The sequence below is a fragment of the Gallinula chloropus genome (assembly GCF_964237585.1).
Source record: "Gallinula chloropus genome assembly, chromosome: 1".
Lineage (NCBI taxonomy): Eukaryota > Metazoa > Chordata > Aves > Gruiformes > Rallidae > Gallinula > Gallinula chloropus.
In genome coordinates, this window is record NC_140085.1 from 141,516,128 (window position 1) to 141,538,294 (window position 22,167).

General features: G+C 38.6%; 1 protein-coding gene across 1 annotated transcript in view; it reads left to right on the top strand.

The window, feature by feature from the left end:
- Positions 1 to 22,167, top strand: part of HERC2 (HECT and RLD domain containing E3 ubiquitin protein ligase 2) — a 119,030-nt gene that overhangs the window by 90,529 nt on the left and 6,334 nt on the right. Inside the window, exons 70-86 of the mRNA XM_084271807.1 lie at positions 1,844 to 1,997; positions 2,712 to 2,819; positions 3,951 to 4,082; positions 4,580 to 4,738; positions 4,828 to 4,946; positions 5,329 to 5,454; positions 6,348 to 6,503; positions 6,650 to 6,765; positions 6,869 to 7,067; positions 8,185 to 8,399; positions 9,155 to 9,332; positions 11,275 to 11,436; positions 12,510 to 12,601; positions 13,450 to 13,589; positions 14,606 to 14,793; positions 15,429 to 15,626; positions 17,502 to 17,585. Of these exons, the coding sequence (XP_084127933.1) occupies positions 1,844 to 1,997; positions 2,712 to 2,819; positions 3,951 to 4,082; positions 4,580 to 4,738; positions 4,828 to 4,946; positions 5,329 to 5,454; positions 6,348 to 6,503; positions 6,650 to 6,765; positions 6,869 to 7,067; positions 8,185 to 8,399; positions 9,155 to 9,332; positions 11,275 to 11,436; positions 12,510 to 12,601; positions 13,450 to 13,589; positions 14,606 to 14,793; positions 15,429 to 15,626; positions 17,502 to 17,585 (2,526 nt within the window). The remainder of the gene's footprint in view (positions 1 to 1,843; positions 1,998 to 2,711; positions 2,820 to 3,950; positions 4,083 to 4,579; positions 4,739 to 4,827; positions 4,947 to 5,328; positions 5,455 to 6,347; positions 6,504 to 6,649; positions 6,766 to 6,868; positions 7,068 to 8,184; positions 8,400 to 9,154; positions 9,333 to 11,274; positions 11,437 to 12,509; positions 12,602 to 13,449; positions 13,590 to 14,605; positions 14,794 to 15,428; positions 15,627 to 17,501; positions 17,586 to 22,167) is intronic.

Below are 22,167 nucleotides of genomic sequence, written 5' to 3' on the forward strand. Positions count from 1 at the left end.
TTCGTAGCTTACTAGAATATTTCCCTGTATTTGAAGTGCAGTTCAACGCACTGAGAAGCCTAATTGATGTGAACATTTGAGTTGAACTTAAGTACATGGGAATATTAATGATTTTAATGGAAACACTACATGAATATATGCATGAGCTACAAGTGCCAGCGATAGACTAGGCCCTCGATTTGTCATGCTGCAACCAGACATTAAAATAGAAACTTAATGAACTGTATCTGTGTATTGGACAAGTGGCTGTTGTTATTGGAATGAAGTTGCGTTAAACCAAGCTGTGTTTCCTGGATCAGTGGAATATTAGTTAAAAAAATTCCATGTTCTGGGTTTTGTGGGGTTTTGGTTTTGCATCTGAGTGTATTTCTGATGCAGCCATTTTTCCTAGATAAAAAAAAAGTGCCAATAATGTATTGTCAATGATATAATAATTCTTAATTTTTAAGATTTACATTTGATGCATTGAAGTTAGTATTTCTGAAGTACTGGTGGGTGTGGGGTTTCTTTTGGGTTTTTCTTGGACAACTGACAAACTATTAATAAATGCAGTAATACTGGATACGAACAGCTTTATGAAAGAGTGTTACAAATCATATAGTATATAGAATACCTGCTTACAGGAATTAACTGAAATTTCCCTAATGTTTCTTCTAACTTTTCAGATTTCTTTTCTAATGTGTATTAGTGCATTTCTTAAGATGTTCGTGTGATGTAGTTAATTTATGGCTTCGCACTGCTTAAGACTGGTTTGAAGCATCAGTAGTAGCTATGCAACACTGATTTTTGAATTCTGTTATTAAAGTTTTAAAGTTGGCTTCACTAACCAAAAAGATGAATAATGACTTTGCTAAGGAGCATGCATTGCAGTGAATTGAGGGAATTTTATTTTTTTTTTAACCTCAAGAGGCAAAATTTTTATTTGAAACCGCTCTTTAGAAGTGAGTACTACTGGAATTTTCTCTCTAAACAGTGTTTTGCAATATTATATACTGGTTAAATATTTAGAATAGAATAGACTATTTCAGCTGGAAGGGACATGCAGTGGTCATCTAGTCCAGCTGCCTGACTGCTTCAGGGCTGACCAAAAGTTACAGTGTGTTAAGGGCGTTGTCCAAATGCCTCTTAAACACTGGCAGGCTTGGGGCATTGACCACCTCTCTAGGAAGCCTGACAACCCTCTTGGTGAAGAAATGCTTCCTAATGCCCAGTCTGAACCTCTCCTGGTGCAGCTCTGAGCCATTCCCACACGTCCTGTCCCTGGATCCCAGGGAGAAGAGCTCAGCACCTCCCTCTTCACTTCCCCTCCTCAGGAAGTTGTAGAGAGCAGTGAGGTTGCCCCTCAGCCTCCTTCTCTCCAAATTAGAGAAGCCCAAAGTCCTCCCCTGCCCCTCACAGGACATTCCTTCCAGCCCTTCCACCATATTCGTTGCCCTCCTCTGGATGCATTTCAGTACCTTAACAACTTCATGAAACAGTGGGCACCAGAACTGCACGCAGTGTTCAAGATGAGGCTGCACCAACGCTGAGCACAGTGGGAGATTTACACCTTTTGTTAATCTCTTGGCCTATGCTTTGCAATTTCGAATTTACAGGACTTTTTTTTTCTGCAAGGGAAAACAGTTATTTGTGTTTTCATTTACTTACTGGAGACTTAGATTGTTTGGCTTTTAGTTGTAGGAGTCTTTCTAGCTTTAACAACATCAATAAGAGTATTTTTGAATCAATATGAAGGTTTATGAATTCAGAAAACATTTAAAATTTGGGAAGAATGGTAGTTAGCTTAGTTTTCTTGGACTAGTCAAACTTGCTTTTTGTAAACTACATATTTTTTTGTTTTTAGGTTGCTGATATGTTGCTGGAGCTGTGTGTTACTGAACTAGAAGACGTGGCAACTGATTCACAAAGTGGTCGCCTCTCTTCGCAACCGGTTGTGGTGGAAAGCAGCCATCCATACACTGATGATACATCTTCTAGTGGCACAGTAAAAATACCAGGTATGGAATTTCTTGAATTACATTACTAAAATTCTGTTGCTTTCCAGTCTGCATGAGTAAGTTTTTTCCTGAGCTTGCAAAACTGTCTGTTGAACTTTTTAAAGCCATGCTATGTGTCCTGTTGCTATAGTAAGGTATTTCTTAAAACACCTATCTACTGCATGAACATCTTGATCCTGTGAAGTACAAACTATTTGGTTCACTGTCTGTGACTGCAGCTTTATATCACTGCTGTTTTCTGTTCAGTTACGAAGCTGAGATTGACTGAGTCTTCTTCAGGATCAGCCACTGAATGCCTGTCTTCTAGTCTTGAGCACTAGGGAAATACTTTTTCATTTTAATGCTGTCTTTTCATTTAGTGCTTCCTTCAGTATGTTGTATCTAGTACTTACCTAAAGGTACAGGCAACAAAGAGCTATTTGACTTCACTGTAAATAGACATTTTTTGTCTGTTGCAAATTTGGTTTGGAATGTTCTGAATGTCATCTTCTGTCTGCTAGCCCCTACTCACATGAGCTTGCTATGATGTAAGCCTTTCAAAGAGTAGAAATTACAGACAAATAATGTCAATAAACCAAAGGAAGTTATTTTTATTAATGGGCGCTCTGGCTTCCAAACAACTGCATTTGATTTTGTGTGGATTTCTAAAATCCTGCATTTGCTTGTGGTATTGATTGCTCTGTAGAAACGTGTCAACTCTTTGTTGCTGTTTAGGTGCTGAGGGACTGAGGGTAGAATTTGATCGCCAGTGTTCTACAGAGCGGCGTCATGATCCACTCACCATAATGGATGGTGTCAACAGAATTGTTTCCGTCCGATCAGGTTATGAGAACCAGTGCTTTTCAAAAGCCTCCTGTGTGATTGACTGTTAAATGCTGAACAAAATGTGCCACTCTCAGTGACTGACTTACTGTGAGGGATACGCCAATAAAGAAAGAGGAAGCACTATGTAAATTCATATGCTGTTCTAAACTGAAAAAGACATAGAATCTGGACAGAGACACTAATATGGAGAATCTCTCAGAAGGGCATGTTGTCATACTCTTCCAAAGAGCAGTTAGAGTGTAAAAGATCAGTGTTTAGCACCCCTGACAACGTGTGTGAATTTTTTTGTATAATCAAAGTCTATTTTAACGAATTGGAGAATGATACTTGTCCTGTTAGCTTTTTGTTTTTCCTTTTTCAAGCAATACTTAGAGGAATTTGAGCTTTCATACAGTCAAGACAAATGCTCTTCTGCTGTCAAATGCCCAAAATAATACCTAGGCTCTCTCTTTCTGTTTTCTACTCTGGCCTGTGTACATGAAACTACATGAAATCTTCACATCTTTTATCCTATTATCTCTGATTTCATTTTTAAGCACTATTAGTTTGCAGTAGGTTTTAGAGGAATTTTTTTAATCTCATCAGATTTTACGGTGAACCTATCCAAACATCACATCATGTGCAAAGGTCTAGGTAGTTACTGCCTGTGCTTAGCATTTCTGAGCAGCCATGATGGGGTCTTTTACCGTTGACCCATTTTTCCCCAGACTGATTCAGATGCGCATGTGTTTCACTACTGAGGTAGTTCTGATTGGATTCCTAATTGGCAAAAGCTGTAAAGCTTAATTTAATGTATAAGTTGTTATATATTTTTGTAATATGAATAAATAATTTGAAAATAGGACAGTGGATTTTAGTCAGATCTAATAACTGTCTTTTAACCATGGTATTAAAAGTCCTGAGGGTGTCTGTTAGCAAGTTGAACTGTTTAAGACGTTTTTGGTAGTGTAACAATGATATAGTTATTTTCATGTGCTTCACATAGCTGCTTTGGGCATTTTTTCCCCTCTTGAATGCATTTATGTGATGTTTCTAATATATAACCCTGGTGGGAAAGTTGCTGTTGATGAGTGGCTTGCATTGGCTCAACAGTATAGGTGAACGTGTTCCTATTACCTTCTGTAACAGGTCGGGAGTGGTCAGACTGGTCTAGTGAATTGCGAATCCCAGGGGATGAACTGAAGTGGAAGTTCATCAGTGATGGCTCTGTGAATGGATGGGGATGGCGATTCACTGTTTACCCCATCATGCCAGCTGCAGGTACGGTATCAGCTATGAAGCTTACAGAAGGGTGGGAGAGAAGATTAACTTACCTGTTTTTTCACAGTTGATTTATTTCATGATATTTACCTGCCAAAATTCAATAGATTGCTTATATTCAGGCTAAGAACATGGTTCTATTTATACTTGGGAAATTTTTTTTACAAAGTCCTGAGAGGTGTACTTCTACGTAGAGAAGAGATGAAAGTATTGTATAATCACTCTAGTTTGCCTCTTCATCGCTGAGGGGAAGAAACTTTGAGGCACAGTTCCTCTGAAATTCTTTTGATTTGGAATTAGGTGAATTATGTCATGAAGATGCCTCTTCCAGTCCCTTCAAAGGAAGGTGGAATGGATCAATTCAGATGCAGACTGGCATTTGACTGCTGTGCTTGGTCAGCTAAATCCTGCCTGTGTTCTGATGCATTTCACTCTGAGGGCAAATCTTCCTCACCTATTTTTCCTGTTTGTTCTTTTGCTTTCTGTGTTTCTTGTAGGCCCTAAAGACCTTCTCTCGGATCGCTGCATTCTTTCATGTCCCTCAATGGATTTGGTTACATGTTTGTTGGATTTTCGCTTAAATTTTGCTTCCAACAGGAGTATAGTTCCTCGCCTGGCAGCTTCTCTTGCAGCCTGTGCTCAACTGAGTGCCTTAGGTAGGTGTGATCTTAAAAATTAAGTCTCTTTAACATTAAAATGACTGTTTTAAGTAATTAAACTTAACTGTGTGCTTATGTTTCCTTAGCTGCTGGCCACAGAATGTGGGCCTTGCAGAGACTACGGAAACTGCTCACAACAGAGTTTGGCCAGTCTATTAACATCAACCGGATTCTAGGAGATAATGACGGAGAAACTCGAGCGCTGGTAAGAGGGCAGTGAGTGATGCTGATGCTGGCCTCTTCACCTTTTTCATGTTAAGGTGTATGTGAAGCATTAAAAAGCTAGCCCTGATGTACAATGTTTTTGTTGTTAATGGTAGTGTAGCAAATGAGCAACCTTCTTGTACGGGTCTCTAAAGATACTACTCCACTTTAGAAAGACATTGCCAATTCCAGCAATGTATCCATGTGGGTTTGGAATTGCCTGGAATGAAACCCTTTTGTGATAGGAAATAGATGGAAATACTAGCTCACGTAACTGACTGTAGTTTGGAGAGTTATTGATTTTTTTGTCGTGGTTATCTGACTAATTTACTTCTTGGGCTACATGCAGTAAGACTAACTTTCTACTTCTGTGTTTTCTGTAGAGTTTCACAGGGAGTGCTTTAGCTGCTTTGGTTAAAGGCCTTCCAGAAGCTTTGCAGCGACAGTTTGACTACGAAGACCCCATTGTGAGAGGTGGCAAACAATTACTCCACAGCCCTTTCTTTAAGGTAACAAATTATATTAGTATACATCTGGATTTTTTTTTGTGAGATGTGGTGAACTCTTAGTCCTATATCAGAAACGTTCTCTCACCAAATCAGAATACTACTTCTGTAAGGAGAATCAAATACACAGATAAAGAATAAGGAGTACCTTGCTACGCAGAGGTACATAGGTCAGAAAAACCTCTTCAAAGTACAGTAGACTATACTTCTCAATAAGTGATTTCTGAGTTGTCCTAATGGGAGTGTTATATTTTTAGTTTCTTATTTACTCTGAAAGTTTTATTTACATCTAGTTGGAACAAATAAGAATGCCTGAAAAGGAGGGCTGTTCAAAATAAAAATTGAAAAAGCTGAGGAATTCTAGAGAAGAGCAAGAGGACCACAAGGCTGAAAAAGCCTCCCGTGTAGTGAAAGTTAAACCAAAAGCACTTGTCCCTTAAGGAAAAGTTCGTAAATATATAAAAGTTTATACAGGAAAGAACTAACGCATGGTTCACAGTCTTTATCAGTAATATTGATTTGAAGTTGACTCCTGATGAAAATTAATTCAAAACTAGCTTAATGGTGTGAAGGTGATAGTTTAGGAATGGAAGGTAAAAAGTTCAGCACATGGCGTTTGATATAGAAAAGTTAATTGATCTAGGAGTGCTTTTCACAGGAGGCTTGTGAAAGTTTCTAGGTTGAATTAGAAAATTAGTTTCATAACCGTGTGAGATAGTGTGGGTACACTTGATGCTGCCCCATCAAAGGGGTTTTTATGCCCCTTATACTTTACATGTTTTTGAGACTGTGTTCAGGCTCCCCTGGTCTATCGGCTGTTCAGCTCCATCAAATGCATGTTACTCCTCATTACAAGTATTTTATGTGTCTCTAAAATGTATTTTGACTGTCTGCAGGTGCTCGTGGCTCTCGCTTGTGATCTGGAGTTGGACACTCTCCCTTGCTGTGCAGAGACACACAAATGGGCCTGGTTCCGAAGATACTGTATGGCATCCAGGGTTGCTGTGGCTCTTGATAAAAGGACACCGTTACCTCGCCTTTTCCTTGATGAGGTACTGCCAGAATATTTTAAATGGTTCATGGCACATATGAAAGTGTTTAATTTAAGAAGATATACTGAGTTTAAAGTGCTTTATACCAGCTGTGATAAGAGTAAATTGATAGTTTGACTATGTTTTAAATCAAAAATATTTTTCAGGTGGCAAAGAAAATCCGAGAGTTAATGGCAGACAATGAAAATATGGATGTTCTTCATGAGTGCCATGACATCTTCAAGAGAGAACAAGATGAACAGCTTGTCCAGTGGATGAATAGGTTATTTCTTTCAACTGTCACTGGTTTCACGTTGTGTTGCACCATGATAAACTGCACTGTGTTTTGACTCTTAATTTTGCTTGTTTCGTTGCGTTTTCTGCAGACGCCCCGATGATTGGACGCTTTCAGCTGGAGGCAGTGGAACTATTTATGGTTGGGGTCATAATCACAGAGGACAACTTGGTGGGATCGAAGGGGCAAAAGTCAAAGTCCCAACTCCGTGTGAAGCTCTTGCTACCCTTAGACCGGTGCAGTTAATTGGTGGTGAACAGACTCTGTTTGCAGTGACTGCTGATGGGAAAGTAAGGAAACAAAAAATGATTGTTAGAGTCCTTTGAAAAATTTCATCCTCAGTCAAAATGAGTTTGGCTAAATAAATATTAATGTGCATAGCACAGGTGGTGGTTGATGGGTTTTTTTTGTAAAGAAACCCAACTATACCAACTCTGCCAGTGCAATATAGGAATTCAGTGTTCTGTAGCATTAAATGCATGAAGTAAGACACACATCTTCGTTTACAATTCAAAACTATGATCAGATTTTGGAAAACAGAGCTGAATATAGGTAACATGCTCAGAGTTCCATAAAAGAGGACAGACAGTAAGATGCAACGGTGTTTATGTCTTTCTGACAGGGGAGAGGTGTAATTGGAATCTGAAATTGCTCATAGTTGGCTAAACACCTGTAAATTAGATATTGCAGGATCTGACTTGCTGGTGCTTACATCCTGAGTGAAAAGGAGTACCAAACAGAGGTTCAGTGTGAGGTAATAATAGGAGGAACAAAAAAAAAATAATGAATTTGAAAAGTGTTTATTTTGATAGAGGTGGCAGCTCTTTTGTTAACTCTAGCTAGAGCTTGATATCAGTTACGCTCATCTAGTGAGCTACTGCAATGATTCTGACCTCAGCAGCTAGTATCATCCTTGTTAATGATTCACAAATTAGTGACATTGCTTGATATCATTCTGCAGATGAAAATTACTTTCAGATAGACAAAAAGAGAGTGAAAAGCAGTAATATATTTATGGGATGGGAGGGGAAGAAGCAACTGTGTTTAGGCATGTATATTCCACAGAAGAAAGAAAACCACAGTTAATGCTGCTTGAAAGAGACCTGTAGGTGATAGATGATTTTGTAACATTACCACACAAAACTATGGTTTCTTGATACTTTTACAAAATCCATTGTCAGTGACAGTTAAAACTGATTTGAATGTAGCCATACTTTCACAACTATTGTGTGAAATATTTAAAAATGTTTCTTATTTTCCAGAAGAGGGTATAGACACGTGTAAGAAACTGTTTTATCAGGCTTTCCTCTAGCTGTATTCTAGTATACACATTGAGTAAGAATTCTCTACAGCTCTAGTGAATGTTCTTCAGGAGGTAAACAACATTAAATTTTCTTCACTTTAAAGCTGTATGCCACTGGATATGGAGCGGGTGGTAGGCTTGGAATTGGAGGAACAGAGTCAGTTTCTACTCCAACTTTACTGGAGTCCATTCAACATGTGTTTATAAAGAAAGTTGCAGTGAACTCAGGAGGAAAGCACTGTTTGGCATTGTCTTCTGAAGGAGAAGTTTACTCTTGGGGCGAAGCAGAAGATGGTAAACTTGGTCATGGAAACCGAAGGTAAGGAACACTTTGAAATCTAATTTTTAAGACCTATTAATGGCTACTTATTGTAGTTGCTCTATAGTTGAAATGTTGTATGAGTACTGCCTATATGTGGAACTCAGTGTTAAGTAGTGACGTGGAAATGCACATTTTTAAATTGGAGAATCTCAAAACACTTTTCAGACAGACACTCCAGCTCTGTGGTTAGATACTGTGTTCTAACACATCTGAATGTGCTGAAGTCCAGTGGCTTTCCTTTGGCATCCGTCTTCTAGGTATTTGGAACTTCAAGGCACTTTTAGGGAGCACAACTACTATTCTTGTCATCTCCACAGGCATTGTTGCCTACATTAGAGGAGAAATTCTCTTGTGTTAGAAATAATGTTCTCATCCGAAAAGAAAAATGAAGTCCATGGGGGCAACAGTACATTTTATTCTAGAAACTTGATAATATACCTTAAATTGGACTGATTTTCTGGGGTAAATGCTTAGCTTTGACTAGACTTTAATGCAGGTGGTTTTGTACTTTCTGCTTACCTGTAATGCTGTAATAAAACACATGGTAAAATACATCTGCCTTTCATAGGCATCGCAGAATATTTCTGAGTATCTAATTAAACCTAAATCTTTAGGATATTAAACTGAAGCAAAAGCAAATACTCAGTTATTTTTGGTTTCTTCATACTCATTTTAAAAACCTCTTGCTGTACATTGGAGAATGTGAATGGTCTATTCTAAAAGATTTGTCAAGGTGAATGTTTTTCTTTCAGCCCCTGTGATCGTCCTCGTGTAATTGAGTCTCTGAGAGGTATAGAAGTGGTTGACATTGCTGCTGGGGGAGCACACAGTGCATGTATTACAGCTGCAGGAGACCTTTTTACCTGGGGAAAGGGGAGATATGGACGCCTTGGACATGGAGACAGTGAGGACCAACTAAAACCTAAACTGGTAAGAAACCTTTGCAGTTCTGTACATCCTTAGTCCAGTTCTTACCTTCCAAATTGTAACTCTCTTCATTTCATAGAATCGTAGAATGGTCTGGGTTGGAAGGGACCCCAAGGATCACACAGTTCCCTGCCACAGGCAGGGCCACCAACCTCCAAGTCTGGATCTACACAAGGTTGCCCAGGGCTCCATTCAACCTGGCCTTGAACACCTCCAGGGATGGATGGGGCATCCACCACCTCTCTGGACAGCCTGTGTCAGTCCCTTACCACTCTCTCTGTAAATAACTTCCCCCTTATATCTAATCTAAACCTCCCCTCCTTTAGCTTTAGTCCTTTAGCTTTTTGCATATAAAAACTGAAAGGTCAAAGGGTCACCAGTATTTGTAGGAAAAGAATGGTTGCTCTCGAAAACAAGAGTGGCCTGGAACAATAAAGCAAAAGTGGAGCTGCAAAACTGGAGACAGGTCACTAAACAGCTTATAAGGAATTTATTTTATAGAAGATTAAAACTCCAAATCAAAGAGCTCACCTCCCAGGAAGTTAACTTCACCCCTTCACAGGAGTAGTTTGCACTGAAAGTAGCAAGTGAGCTCCTTGTCTACTGAGTCCCCTCATTGTGTACTTACTGGAAAATAGACCAGTGATCATTACAGTCATAGTCACTAAGTCACTTCCAAACTGCTTTTTTTTTTCTTGACAATACTCTTAATGCTTGTGATTGAATACTGATGTGTTACTAAATTAATAGGAATTTAATGTAAGCGGTTATGAAGAACTTAATTGCTGTTTGCTAAAGAAAGTTGAGTTAACCAGCTATTGATGAAGATGATAGTTATTTTATTTTGATTCTTAAGTGGCAAATCTGAGAACTTGCACAGTATTGCATGTTGGAAGAATGAGTATCTTGAGAGCTTGATGAGTTGTAATCCAGCCTGTCGTATTCCTGTGAGCTGTAAGAGCTTTAAGTTAGAATAGTGGTATTAGGAAATCTGCCCTGCCTTTGAAATAAGAGTTAGTTTTGCTACCAGTGTTCTCTTCCTGAAAATACAACACACAATAAGGTTACATAAGAATAAGATTACATAAATTGAATGAAACTGAATGGTAGTAATTTTTATTCATAGGTCTGTGCACATGTTACTGTTCACACAAGCATTAATTTTTTTTCAGTGCTTGAATTTATGGGACGTGGTATCATACATTCTTAGTCCACTCTGGGACCTTATCACCTGTATCCAGATGTTCTCCTTCCCCTGCCCCCCCAAAACCCAAGTTCTACCCACCTTTCCTATATATCTTTATACAACTTTTCACCCCTCCATATGTTTGGTTAGTATGAAAATAGATAATGTAGATGAGTTGTGAAGTTCTGTGCTGCTTTGGATGATGGATCGTGCTACCTATAAATCTAATTCAAGTAGAGGAGAGAATGGGGAGGATGTGATGGATGTGGGGTCAGCAGCCTTTTACTCTGTGAATCCAGATCCCGTACTTCATCACTAGGTGACAGCATTTCGAAAGATGCTGATGAAATTCAGATTATGATGCAAGTGCTAGAGAATTGTAAACGACTATTGAAAATAAGATTTATTTTTCTTATTGCATACAGTACTCACTCAGAGAGCCTGAAATTGTTTAAAGGGGATGTAGCCTTTGATAACCTTATGTGTTTTGTATGAATTGTTTTCCCTGCCTTTCTAGGTTTTAAAAAAAATAAAAATCACTAGATCACCAACTAAAAATAGTTCAGTATTCAAAATACATATTTTGTTTTAATTTTGCATGTTTGAAAAGAGCACAGCCCTTTGTACCTTTACGTGCTTGTTCCTGTGGTGTTTCAGACCTGTAGTTCCAGTGAAGGACCTTTTCAAGTTGGATTTTCTGTCTTTTCTGAAACTGACTGAATCTCTTATTGTGAACAAAAATGGGTGGTATCTTTACAGGTGGAAGCTCTCCAGGGCTACCGTGTGATTGACATAGCCTGTGGCAGTGGAGATGCACAGACATTGTGCCTGACTGATGATGATACAGTCTGGTCCTGGGGTGATGGAGATTATGGAAAACTTGGGAGAGGAGGCAGCGATGGCTGTAAAGTACCAATGAAGGTATTGGAGTGTAATTCTTTTGTGGTGGCTGATGGAGAACACTGAAGACAAACTTAGCAGTATATACGGTCTCCCACCCGTCGGTGATGTCAGGATTATTCCGATTGTTGTGAAGAATGAACTCTGTAGGCTGCAATAACAAGTCTTTACATTCTGTGCTGACTGTTAAAGTTGCACATGAAGGTTTATTCTCTAGAAAGTTATGCTGGTTCTAGCAACCTCTCTCATTTTAATTTTGATTCCTCTCAAAAGTTAAGATTTTGCCAAGAAATCTTCATTACTTCCTTCTGTTAATAAATTTCTATAATATTGCTGGAGTCACAATTTCATTCCAGAGAGGGGTTTCAATTGTTTGATTGGTTGACAAGTAACCTTACTTCATATTAAACTTTTCATGTGAATGCATGGTTGACTTGGAATTCCTTCTTATGTTACAAATGAAATGCCTGTAGCCATCTAATTTGAACTACAGCACTTACTATAAAGGCGAATGTTGTTTGTGTTTGAGAAATATATGTGAGTGTCACTGTGTATACCTGTGCACAGTGGGTTTGAGATCCTTAGTGCAGGCTTACACTTTCTTACCTGGATACAGGTGTCTCCATCCTCTTCCCAAGTGAACAAAGCCTACCAGCCTGGCCCATGCAACAGGTTTTTTTATTCCATGAAGTAATGTAGTATGAAAACAGCTTGTTTGTTTCATTAAGCATCAGCCCCATAGGATTGATGGTAAAATGGCACAAGGATCCATACAGAATAAATAGGGAGACTGTACTAGAGGTTTAAATATTTTTACTATTTTGGCAAAATGACATCCATGTCATACAAGGTATAAGGGATGATTAATCTTCAAGAGTTTGCCAAATCTGACCTTCTTTTCAGTGTTTAAGTAGTAAATGGTAGAAAGATGAAAGTGTAGAATTCTGCTAATTTTTCTACATACACGTTTTCATTTATAAGTTCACATATAGACACACATTTGCACATTATATATATATATTATTTCAGACAGTGCAGTCTGAAACTATTGCTTCTTTAATTAACTTTGATTTCATATGATGTTCTTTTCCTAGATTGATTCCCTCACAGGCCTTGGAGTGGTTAAAGTAGAATGTGGATCACAATTTTCAGTGGCACTTACCAAATCTGGAGCAGTATATACATGGTATGTATTTTGCTTTAATTACTTTGACAGTGTCAGATGTCACCTTGTCTGCACCAGGTATTAGTGTTCTTCTGCTGTCGCTGTTTTTATCCTCTCCCTCATCAAAAAACTTTTTGAGTTCCTCTGTCCTAATTAGTAATGAAATCTACCTCTTCAGGGAACATTTTATAGTGCTATTTGAATGAAAAGTCAAGGTAACTTGCCTTAGACACCTAAGCACAGAGGTTTTTATTCCAGGCATTGACCACTGCAAGATGCAGAAGTTCAAGAGCTGTAGAAGTATAAGCCTGAAGTGTTATGCAGGGTGGAAGATGAATGATTCTCACATACTATCAAAATTGTCTAGCTTGGGATGGCTGTAGTCTGAGAATTTGATTTTAGTTTATTGTTTTATTGTTCCTACACCATTCCAAATTGTGTAATCTAAACTACTAGATTTAAGTGTTTAAAAAGAGTAAATAAAATACCTTCCCAACATCTTTCTGCCCTTTTCTTTGTGTGACATTGGAGATATCCTTAAATTGTACAAAGTTCCAGTCTCTGAGGTCGGTAAATGACCTGGTTTTTGCAGATGAATGCTTCAAATACTTAATCCCTTTACAAGGAAAGAAGCAACCCATGCCCTGCAAAAGCAATATAATACACAGAATAAGTAGGATGGCGTATTAGAGGTTGAAGAACCACATCCCTGTCATATGAGATGGGGATGATTAATGTTGAATATTTTGGTATTAGACTGGTTATAAATACATGTGCAGGCCACATACCAGAGACTGTCTGTTGCTCCATTTCTTCCACAGTTAAAAGACAGGTTTGAAATGTGTGTTAATTTTACTTTCTCTGTGCAGGGGCAAAGGAGATTACCATCGGTTAGGACATGGGTCTGATGACCATGTGAGAAGACCACGGCAAGTGCAAGGACTGCAAGGAAAGAAAGTCATTGCAATTGCTACTGGCTCTTTGCACTGTGTTTGCTGCACTGAAGATGGTATGAAATTCATTTACTTCATTCTCACCAACAGAACTTTACTTTTTAGTCAACTGTTAGTAGATTGTCCTTGTTAAAATGCTGGTCCTGTGTGTGCACAGATGTGTTTTGTGTTGGCAGATGTTGCATATGTCTTGGTTTAAAGTGATCACCTAAACCCAACTGAAGGTTTTTAATTAATAAAACATGAAGAGTTTAAGTTTCATAAATGCTGATGGTCAAAGAAAAATAGAGTTCCAAAGGTAATTACAGACAAATCAAGGAATAGAATGAATGGATTTGGTTTTGGGTTTTTTTTTTTAAGTTGGTTTTGGTTAGGGTGTTTTTCGGGGTCTTCTGAGCCTGCTGAGGTGTTTAACTTGCTAAATGAAGCACTACGCAAATAATATTGCTGAGATGCTGAATATTCTTTCTAGCAGACTGACTCTCACATTTAGTTAACAAGTCAGCACAATAACTGAGTGTTTTTATAGGTGCTAGTGAAACAGGATATAGCTGCAGAAAATAAATGCTCAGGAAAAAGGTTGATTTTAAAAGTATTTTTCAATTATTGTGCAATAGTAAGCACCCATTTTAATGTCTTCTCTAGTAATACAACCTACTAGAGGATCTTTTCTTTTGTCCCATGCAAAATGTTAAGCTTTTTTAAATTATTTTTTTTTAATATCAGCTTTTTTTGCTATGTAACTACAAAATACAGGCTGTTTCCTGGTGTATCTGTTGTTGTTCTGCTCCACCATTTCTTCCTGTTTTGGAACAGAACTTTTAAATTATACAAGCTATGAGTAAATGCATCTTATACTAGCTGCTCTGCATAGACCATGGGCCTACCTGTGTTGTTCCAAGATGCATCTGCATGAAAGAGTTGATTTCAGGGTGGCCATCAGTCCTGGAAGTCTTGATTGCAGTCCAAGGCCTCATTTGGTTAAATGATTTATAATTGCTAATTAAAAAGAGAAGCAGGCAAAAGACTTCAATCTTAGCTTCAGAACAATTAATTACTTCTACTGTTCTAGGGGAGGTGTATACGTGGGGAGATAACGATGAAGGGCAGCTTGGCGACGGAACCACTAACGCCATCCAGAGGCCACGCTTGGTTGCAGCACTTCAGGGCAAAAAGATCAACAGAGTAGCCTGTGGCTCAGCACATACTTTAGCTTGGTCAACCAGCAAACCTGCTAATGCTGGCAAGCTCCCTACACAGGTAAGGAGTGTGGCTTATTGCGTTTAGATTTTGACTTTTCATGGTATGCTAGTGATCTTTCAGTAGACTTACTTCGTTTCTAAATCCCTGCACAAGCTCAGTGTGCTTTGTTTCATTTGACTTTGAATTTGAGCCAGTTCCTTTGCTTTTGCTTCCATATTTCCAAATAAGGGTTCCAGATTTCTGATCTTAGAAAGGCTCTTCGTTCAGTTGTTAATCCAGTGCAGAACAGTGACACAGTTGGGAAATTGGCAGGAATTTTAATTCCATATTCCAGCTGTGAAAATCTCATGCCTTCCAAGGGTGTTCTTCATGGCTTGAAGATTGTTTTTTGAATAGTCTCTCCTTCAGCTATAATGCCTGGGTGTAGTGATGACAGGATGTAAAATGTGTCTGTTTGTGGATAAAGAGAATTGTGAAATATGGAATAGCAAGAATAGTCTGTCCTGTTTCAGTTAAAAGGATGCTATTAGTAATTTTTATAAACAACTGAACTCTGTGTATTAAGTTTTGACAGTCTGAATAAGCAAATGTGTGAATTTCCAACACAAAGTTTACTTACAAATCTTATAAACTGTTTTTCTGTTTAATAAAGTATATAGTAATTACATTTGGATATCATTGCTTTATCATAGGTTCCTATGGAGTACAATCACCTGCAGGAAATTCCCATCATTTCACTGAGAAACAGGCTTCTGCTGTTGCATCACATTTCAGAACTCTTCTGTCCTTGTATTCCAATGTTTGATCTTGAAGGAAGACTTGATGAAACTGGTCAGGGACCCTCAGTTGGGTTTGACACGTTGCGGGGAATACTGATATCACAGGGAAAGGTATTTACCAGAATGTTTTTCAGGGAGTGATTTGTAAGTGAAATGAACTGTTTAAAATGTTTCTGAAGAAACTAGAACTATATATCCCAGTTTTGCTATAAAAGTTGTGTATCAAATATTTGCTTTCTGATTGTGCAGACTTCTTTTTTCGTGAATGTATTCTTTTTATTATGTTTTCTTTAATTCTTCATCATAGTGTTTTTGTGTGTTGATCTTGATAATTACCACAAACTGAAGATTTACTGTATAAAGTTTAGCCAAAGTCTTCTAGAGTATTCAGTAGGTGCTATGCAGGGAAAAAAAAAAAAGTAAGATGGGTATGAAGTGGTTGTTTTCTGCTTTTTATGTTTCAGTTGTCACGATCAGGTGATGCACTAGTTGATCCAAAGCTCTGTGCAGGTTCAAATTTGGTTTAGACTGGGTTAAAAGAGAAGACAGAATGCCTGGGAGTTCAATCTCAGATTTTTATAGTTGTAAGTAAAGTCAGTCATGAGAAAATGTAGATAATGCTTCAAGGCTTCAACACTTACTCAGAACTGCAGATATGGAAAGCCTTTAAAAAATACGACTTCCCTTCAGCGTGATCATCAGTTTTAGATCTGGATTTTCTCACTGTCACAGTAACTTGTCTAACAAATAATAATGATCTTCTAAAAACAGACAAAATCTGCTGGGAGATATATTTGAAAAGAGAAACAGTGAAGTTTCCCTCTGCGGTGCTGGTCTTGTGTGACCTTAAATAAGACATATGGCCTGTAACTAGGTTTCTTAGCATGTGTTATCTCACAATCTCTTCCTCTAGACTGCAGTTAAAATTGTGTAAATAAATCAATCCAGCAGAACACATGCTTCACAGATTGAGAGAAGACAACACGTTTTTCATCAAAACCTAAACTGGAAAAAAGGAAAGGGAAATCCTGTCTGTTCTTTCAGGACACTTCTATGTATTAGTTCTAGTAGGAGGGAGCCTTGTAAGTATGTGATGTTAAGGGTAGGAGAGGGTGTGCAAGAGGTACATTCAATGTAATGTACTTGAAGAGTCTGCAGAACAGTTAAAATGGGGTATCAGGCATATTTTATGTCACAAGCATTCAACAGACACCAGAAGTTGTGATGTCATATTTGTATCTAGGCATTTAAGTCAGGTCTGCATTCAGATATTCTAAAGACTTAAAATTATTATCTTTTTAATGTTTGCTTGAAACTGCCAGTGTAAAATTTGATGCAAATATTTAGTGAGAGAACCTCAGACACTTGAATTTGCATGGAAAATTTGCTGTGTTTTTTGTTGTGTTGTTGTTTCTTTTATTGCCTTCCATAGCAAGATGATCTCATCTTTGGCTTTTTTGATTGTTTTTTATCTTACATTAATTATTCTTCATACACATATATTATTCTAGAGTAAGCTAATTTGTATCTGCACTCAGCAGCATGTTAGGTACTTAGTAGGAACTGAATTTGGGTGCAATGCAACGTTTCAAGCCATGGTTTTGAGTGATACAGGAGAGACGTTATTTACTTCTCTAGAATCCTGAATGTTTTAGACTTGACTGGTGTTAACACTAGTAACATGTTCCTTAACTAACACCTTGCAGCTTTATCCTCTGTTGCTTTTGTTTATTTTAATTTCTGATGCTTGTTTCCATCTCTTCTAGAGAGCTTTGTAGGTGTTACACCTTTTCTGGTGTTTTGTGGTGTACTTGGAAGGAAATTGCTGAAGGATAGTATTGCAGGATCAGCTTCTCTATTCTGCTGAGGAGTCTGTTATTTTCCTGACCTGAACTGCTTATGTGTTTACCTGAGAAATACGTGCAGCTTGCTTATCCAATCACAGTTTTGCCACTGTTTTCATTGGGTTTGTATTTTCATTTTTAGGAGGCAGCTTTCAGAAAAGTTGTGCAAGCAACTATGGTGAGAGATCGTCAGCATGGGCCAGTCGTTGAGCTCAACAGAATACAGGTATCCTAAGCTGTAGTTTTGATTTTAGTATCAGTATGTCTGACTCAGTGGTACATGTTTGTCAAGTCCCTTTGTTTCAGCTGTTTGAGGTTTTTATCAGAGAATCAAACAAGGCAGAAGGGATCACAGCAAGGGCTGCTCATTTTCTTTTCAGTGTGTTTTCATCCACACTGCAGTTTTTTGGGAGGAGTGGACCACTTTTGGAATATTAAGTGAATTATTTAAACTCAGATGACCACAGTATGTCCTGCTTGACAAAGGACTGCTTTTTCAAAACTCACTCCACTAGATAATTTAAGAGAGGAGTGATTCTGATGCCTTTCTTACCTTTCCAAATGGACAGATGAATAATTCAGCTCTTGCTTGCATAACAGAGAACGTGAAGCGGGGGAGGCCGGGTGGGGGGAAGCCCCTGATGGAATTAAAAATCAAGATGTTAAACTCTTGTCCTTTGCTGCTCATCACATGTGGTCATATTGATTGAAGAACTCTTTGATACAAAAGGGCTTTTTCTTCTTATCATTGACGTTAGAAAACATAATGTTGTGCCTTAGGCCAGATATGTCTTTTCTCCATAGATACTTCTGTAATGTAGAATAGTAAAGCATTGTTTTCATTTAAATGGACTGAAGCCTGGGTTGAGAGTCCTCATGCATTTATTTTCTCTACTAGTGGTTGGTGGTTTTCCTTTTTTCTTTTTTTTTTTTATTATGGTAAAAAATAAGAAAACTACTCTTTGTAAGGTTAGAATGGAGAAATTGTGAAAATTTTGACTAATGAGTTTTCTCTTAGTGAACAGAAGTACATCCTGCTGGGGCTGGACTCTGGTTTTGCTTCTGTGCCATTTTGTAAAGGCATTTAAAATTTCCTGTGGTAATGTTATGTGATTAAAAACTTGTTGGTTTAGTTTATTGTTTGGGATTTCTTGTTTACTTTTTGTGTGTGTGTGTGAATTCAAAAATCCAAGTATTTAGGAAACGAGCCCAAAACCTACTCACTGATTTCCTGCTTAGTGTCCTCTTCCTACTGTTGAGTAATGAGAATTAATATAGGCTTTTGCTTGTATTCTAGTTCTTTACTTCAGTCTGTCATTGAATTCTAGAAAAGAGCTAGTAGCTGCAGGGCTTCCCTTCTTCATAGCTTCTGGGGGAAGTACAATATTGCTGTAATACAAGTCTGTCCTAGATTAAGTCAAGTGAAGGCCAAAAATGTCCATGTTCATAGTCTGGCCTGATTAGAGTAGCGCGTACGGGTCACAATTTCTTGAGTTAGCTTTGGCAGGGAGTGAACATGTGCGTTCTTAAGCTGTTAGATCCTTTATAATATTAAAGATTCAAAGCTGTTTTACACAGACTCAAGCAGCTGATTCAGAATTTCAATCTTATTTACAGTTGTGGGCTTAACTGCAGCAAAGCTTTGAGGTCCCTTTGCTTTCACAAGACTTCTTCTAGTTTATATATTACATGGTGCCATCAATTCACTTCATCTTTCTTTGGATATACTGAACAGATGAGTATTTAGTTTAAAGTTGCTTTCCAGATACTGACTTTTTGAAAAAACAAGTGAAATTCCTCAGCTTACCTTGGTGTTTAGTGGTTTCTTCGAAAGTACCAGAGCTGGATGTACCAGCCACTGTAACTTGCGGCATAAAGCAAGCCAAACACCACTCCCTTGTCCTGAGGTCATGTCCTGCATGGACCAGATTCCTTCAGAGGGATCACATTCACCTTACATAGTACTTGGCCCTGCATTTTTCCCTTGTGTAGCTCCAGGCCTGGAGGTTGGTGTTCCTGCCTGTGGCAGGGGATTTGGAACTCTATGATCCTTGGGGTCCCTTCCAACCTATGCCATTCTGTGATTTTTTTTTCCTGTTTAGGGCCTTGTGATAGTAGGACACAGTAGTTTTATCTAGTTTTTGAGCTTGAGGTGTGTGACATAAGGTGTGGAATGCCGAGTGGCAGCCTGGAATGTTTATTGCATAAGCATGAGAGTAAATGTGTTATACTATGATGCATAGCATGAAGGTGAGCTTGAATGCACAGGGACAGTTTGGGACACTCCAGGGCAGAATAAACCAAACTTGATTCAGCTTTATCCATGTGACTTTTTGGGTATGGTTATTGAGTGAAATGTTCTGAAACAGCACCTTGGCCTTGTTCCGGAGAGGTGGAGTAGTAGGAGTACTTGAAGGCTGAACCATAAGATGAGCTAACAGTTACATGTCCAGATGGGGCTCCAGTGCTCAAGTTTACTTGCCAACCCTCATACTAGTAAGCTGAGGTTTACTTAGTATTCAAGTACCAGTGTAGCACATGTGGTGTCAGATGGCAGTGTGTTACGACCTATAGGCAGACACATTCACACTGCTCTTAAATTATGTCTTGCCTTTAGATGAAAGAGATGAGTGCAGCAATTGAAAGGAATTCCCTCCTTTTTAAAAGGGAGCAAATTTCATTTATTAATGGGAATGTCTACTTTCAGAAGTGTCATGTTGCAGAGGAGCTCCTGGTTCAGTGCTCTCTGCTGTTGTGGGGGAAATGCCACACTTACGGATATAGGAAATTCCCCTTTAAGGATCGTTTTCTTCCTCCTCCCTAGGCACAGAATATCAATGCATGAATTATTTGTTCTTTTGAGAGGGTTATACTTCAGTTTAGATAACATTCCTCCTTACCAGTCTCAAATGTGCTTTTAAAGAACACTCATTTCATGACAGCCTTCATTTTCCTACAATGATCAGGCTAAGTGCTTTTTGTCACCTTGCATAGTATAGTCCTTCTGTACTCTTCATCTTTTTGCCCTGTTGTTGGGTTTTTTTAGCATTTCAGTTTGAGGATAGGTAACTGAAACCTCCAGGTATGGCTGAGACTGTGTCTGTGCTCTTCTGATTAGCACACTGATATTCTCTACCTCTTCTGGAGATTGATTTCATGACATATGCCCAAATTGTGCTTGGTTTCTTCATAGATCTGTCTTCTGCATTAATATGATGTATTTCTCTTTCTGAGCTGTTTCCAGCTAATACACTGTCACCTTTTTAAAACTTTTTTGGTTAGTCTCTGAGTACATGGCTTTCAAACTAAATTTCTCCCAAGTGCTGATAGGTTGGGGAGTGTCCCACGTGGTGGCCAGTATCTCAGTGAGTACTCTCAGGCTGCTTGAGACAAATAGAAAGTTTTGTTCTTCAGACTCAAAGACCTTAAATTTTGGTCTTCATCATTTCAAAATGCTTTAACCAGGCTACAGATTTGACTCGAGGCCTCTCACTCTTTGTTGCAATGGTTCTGCTTGCAATAAAATGATTATTTACTGGGGAAAGTTCTTGAACTTGATTCTTCCACACTTCACTGTGCTGCTTTTGAGCTGCTGTGTTTCTCTGGTCCAAGAAAAGCTGATTTTCCAAAAGCAGGTATCTTCTGATGGCAGACTGTTTTATGAAAATCCTTCTTGGGCTCTAATCAATAACTTGTTTCATTCTGGAAAGTCATTTAATCAGCAAGAAGGCTGGAACTATATCTTAAAAACTTGAGATGCTGCACAGTCTGTGTTTAACAGGGCATGTGTTCAGTGAGGGTTGTATCTGACCCTGTTCAGCTTATTCAGTGAAGCAGATTTCACAGGATACTTATGTCACTAAAGGGGTTGATTGGGAGATGTGCACAAGATGCTGTGCTCCAGGCCTCTGCAATAAAAGGCTAAAACACCTGTGGCCAGTTGAGGCCAAAATACATTTGCATGAATTTTTGCCACTTTTCAGTGAAGTGTTTTACTCTTTGCTAATAACCTAATAAATTTTAATACCAACATCTCTCTTTGTCAGCAAGCACTATCCTAAGGTGCTGGCAGATATGCCAGCAATACTTGATGGTGTTCCTACATGGCTTTGTTAAAAGTTAAATTGTAACCATTCCTGCATTTAAATGATCAGATTAAATGAAAATTCTGTGTTGCTGGTACATAAATACTGAATTAAATGTATAATAGCAAAGGGACATGCCAACCTATTCAGGTCAGGTGGGATTGCTTGCCTTTTTCTTCTCACTGGATGAATTTATATTTTAGGTCTGATGCTTGAAAAAAAGCGAGTTAACTAGTGCTTTTACAGACCTTCTACTCATACTATCCTCTTTTCTAGAGAAGATTTGGTGATTTCTCAATTTGACACTTCTTGGGCATCCCGATTTCTTAACAATCCATTGAATCTTCTGTTAATACAGAGCATCTTCTACACAAGGAGGACTTGAGTCCATGTCAGCCTTTCAATAAAACTGATAAGAAATCTGATGGATGTCTTATCTGAAGCATCAGAAGTGCACAGCATCAGAAGTACTGGTGCTGATGATGTGCTGCAGCTGCCATCCAGAGGGACCTTGTCAGGCTGGAGAAATGGGCTGACAGGAGCCTTCCCCCTCAATAAGGGGAAGTGCAAAGTCTTTTACTAGGGGAGGGACAACCCCAGGCACCAGTGTATGCTGGGAACTGCCCAACCAGTAAGCAGCTTTGCAGAAAAGAACTTGGGGTTCTTGGTGAGCACCAAGTTGAACATAAGCCAGCCACATTGCCCTTGCCACAAAGAGTATTA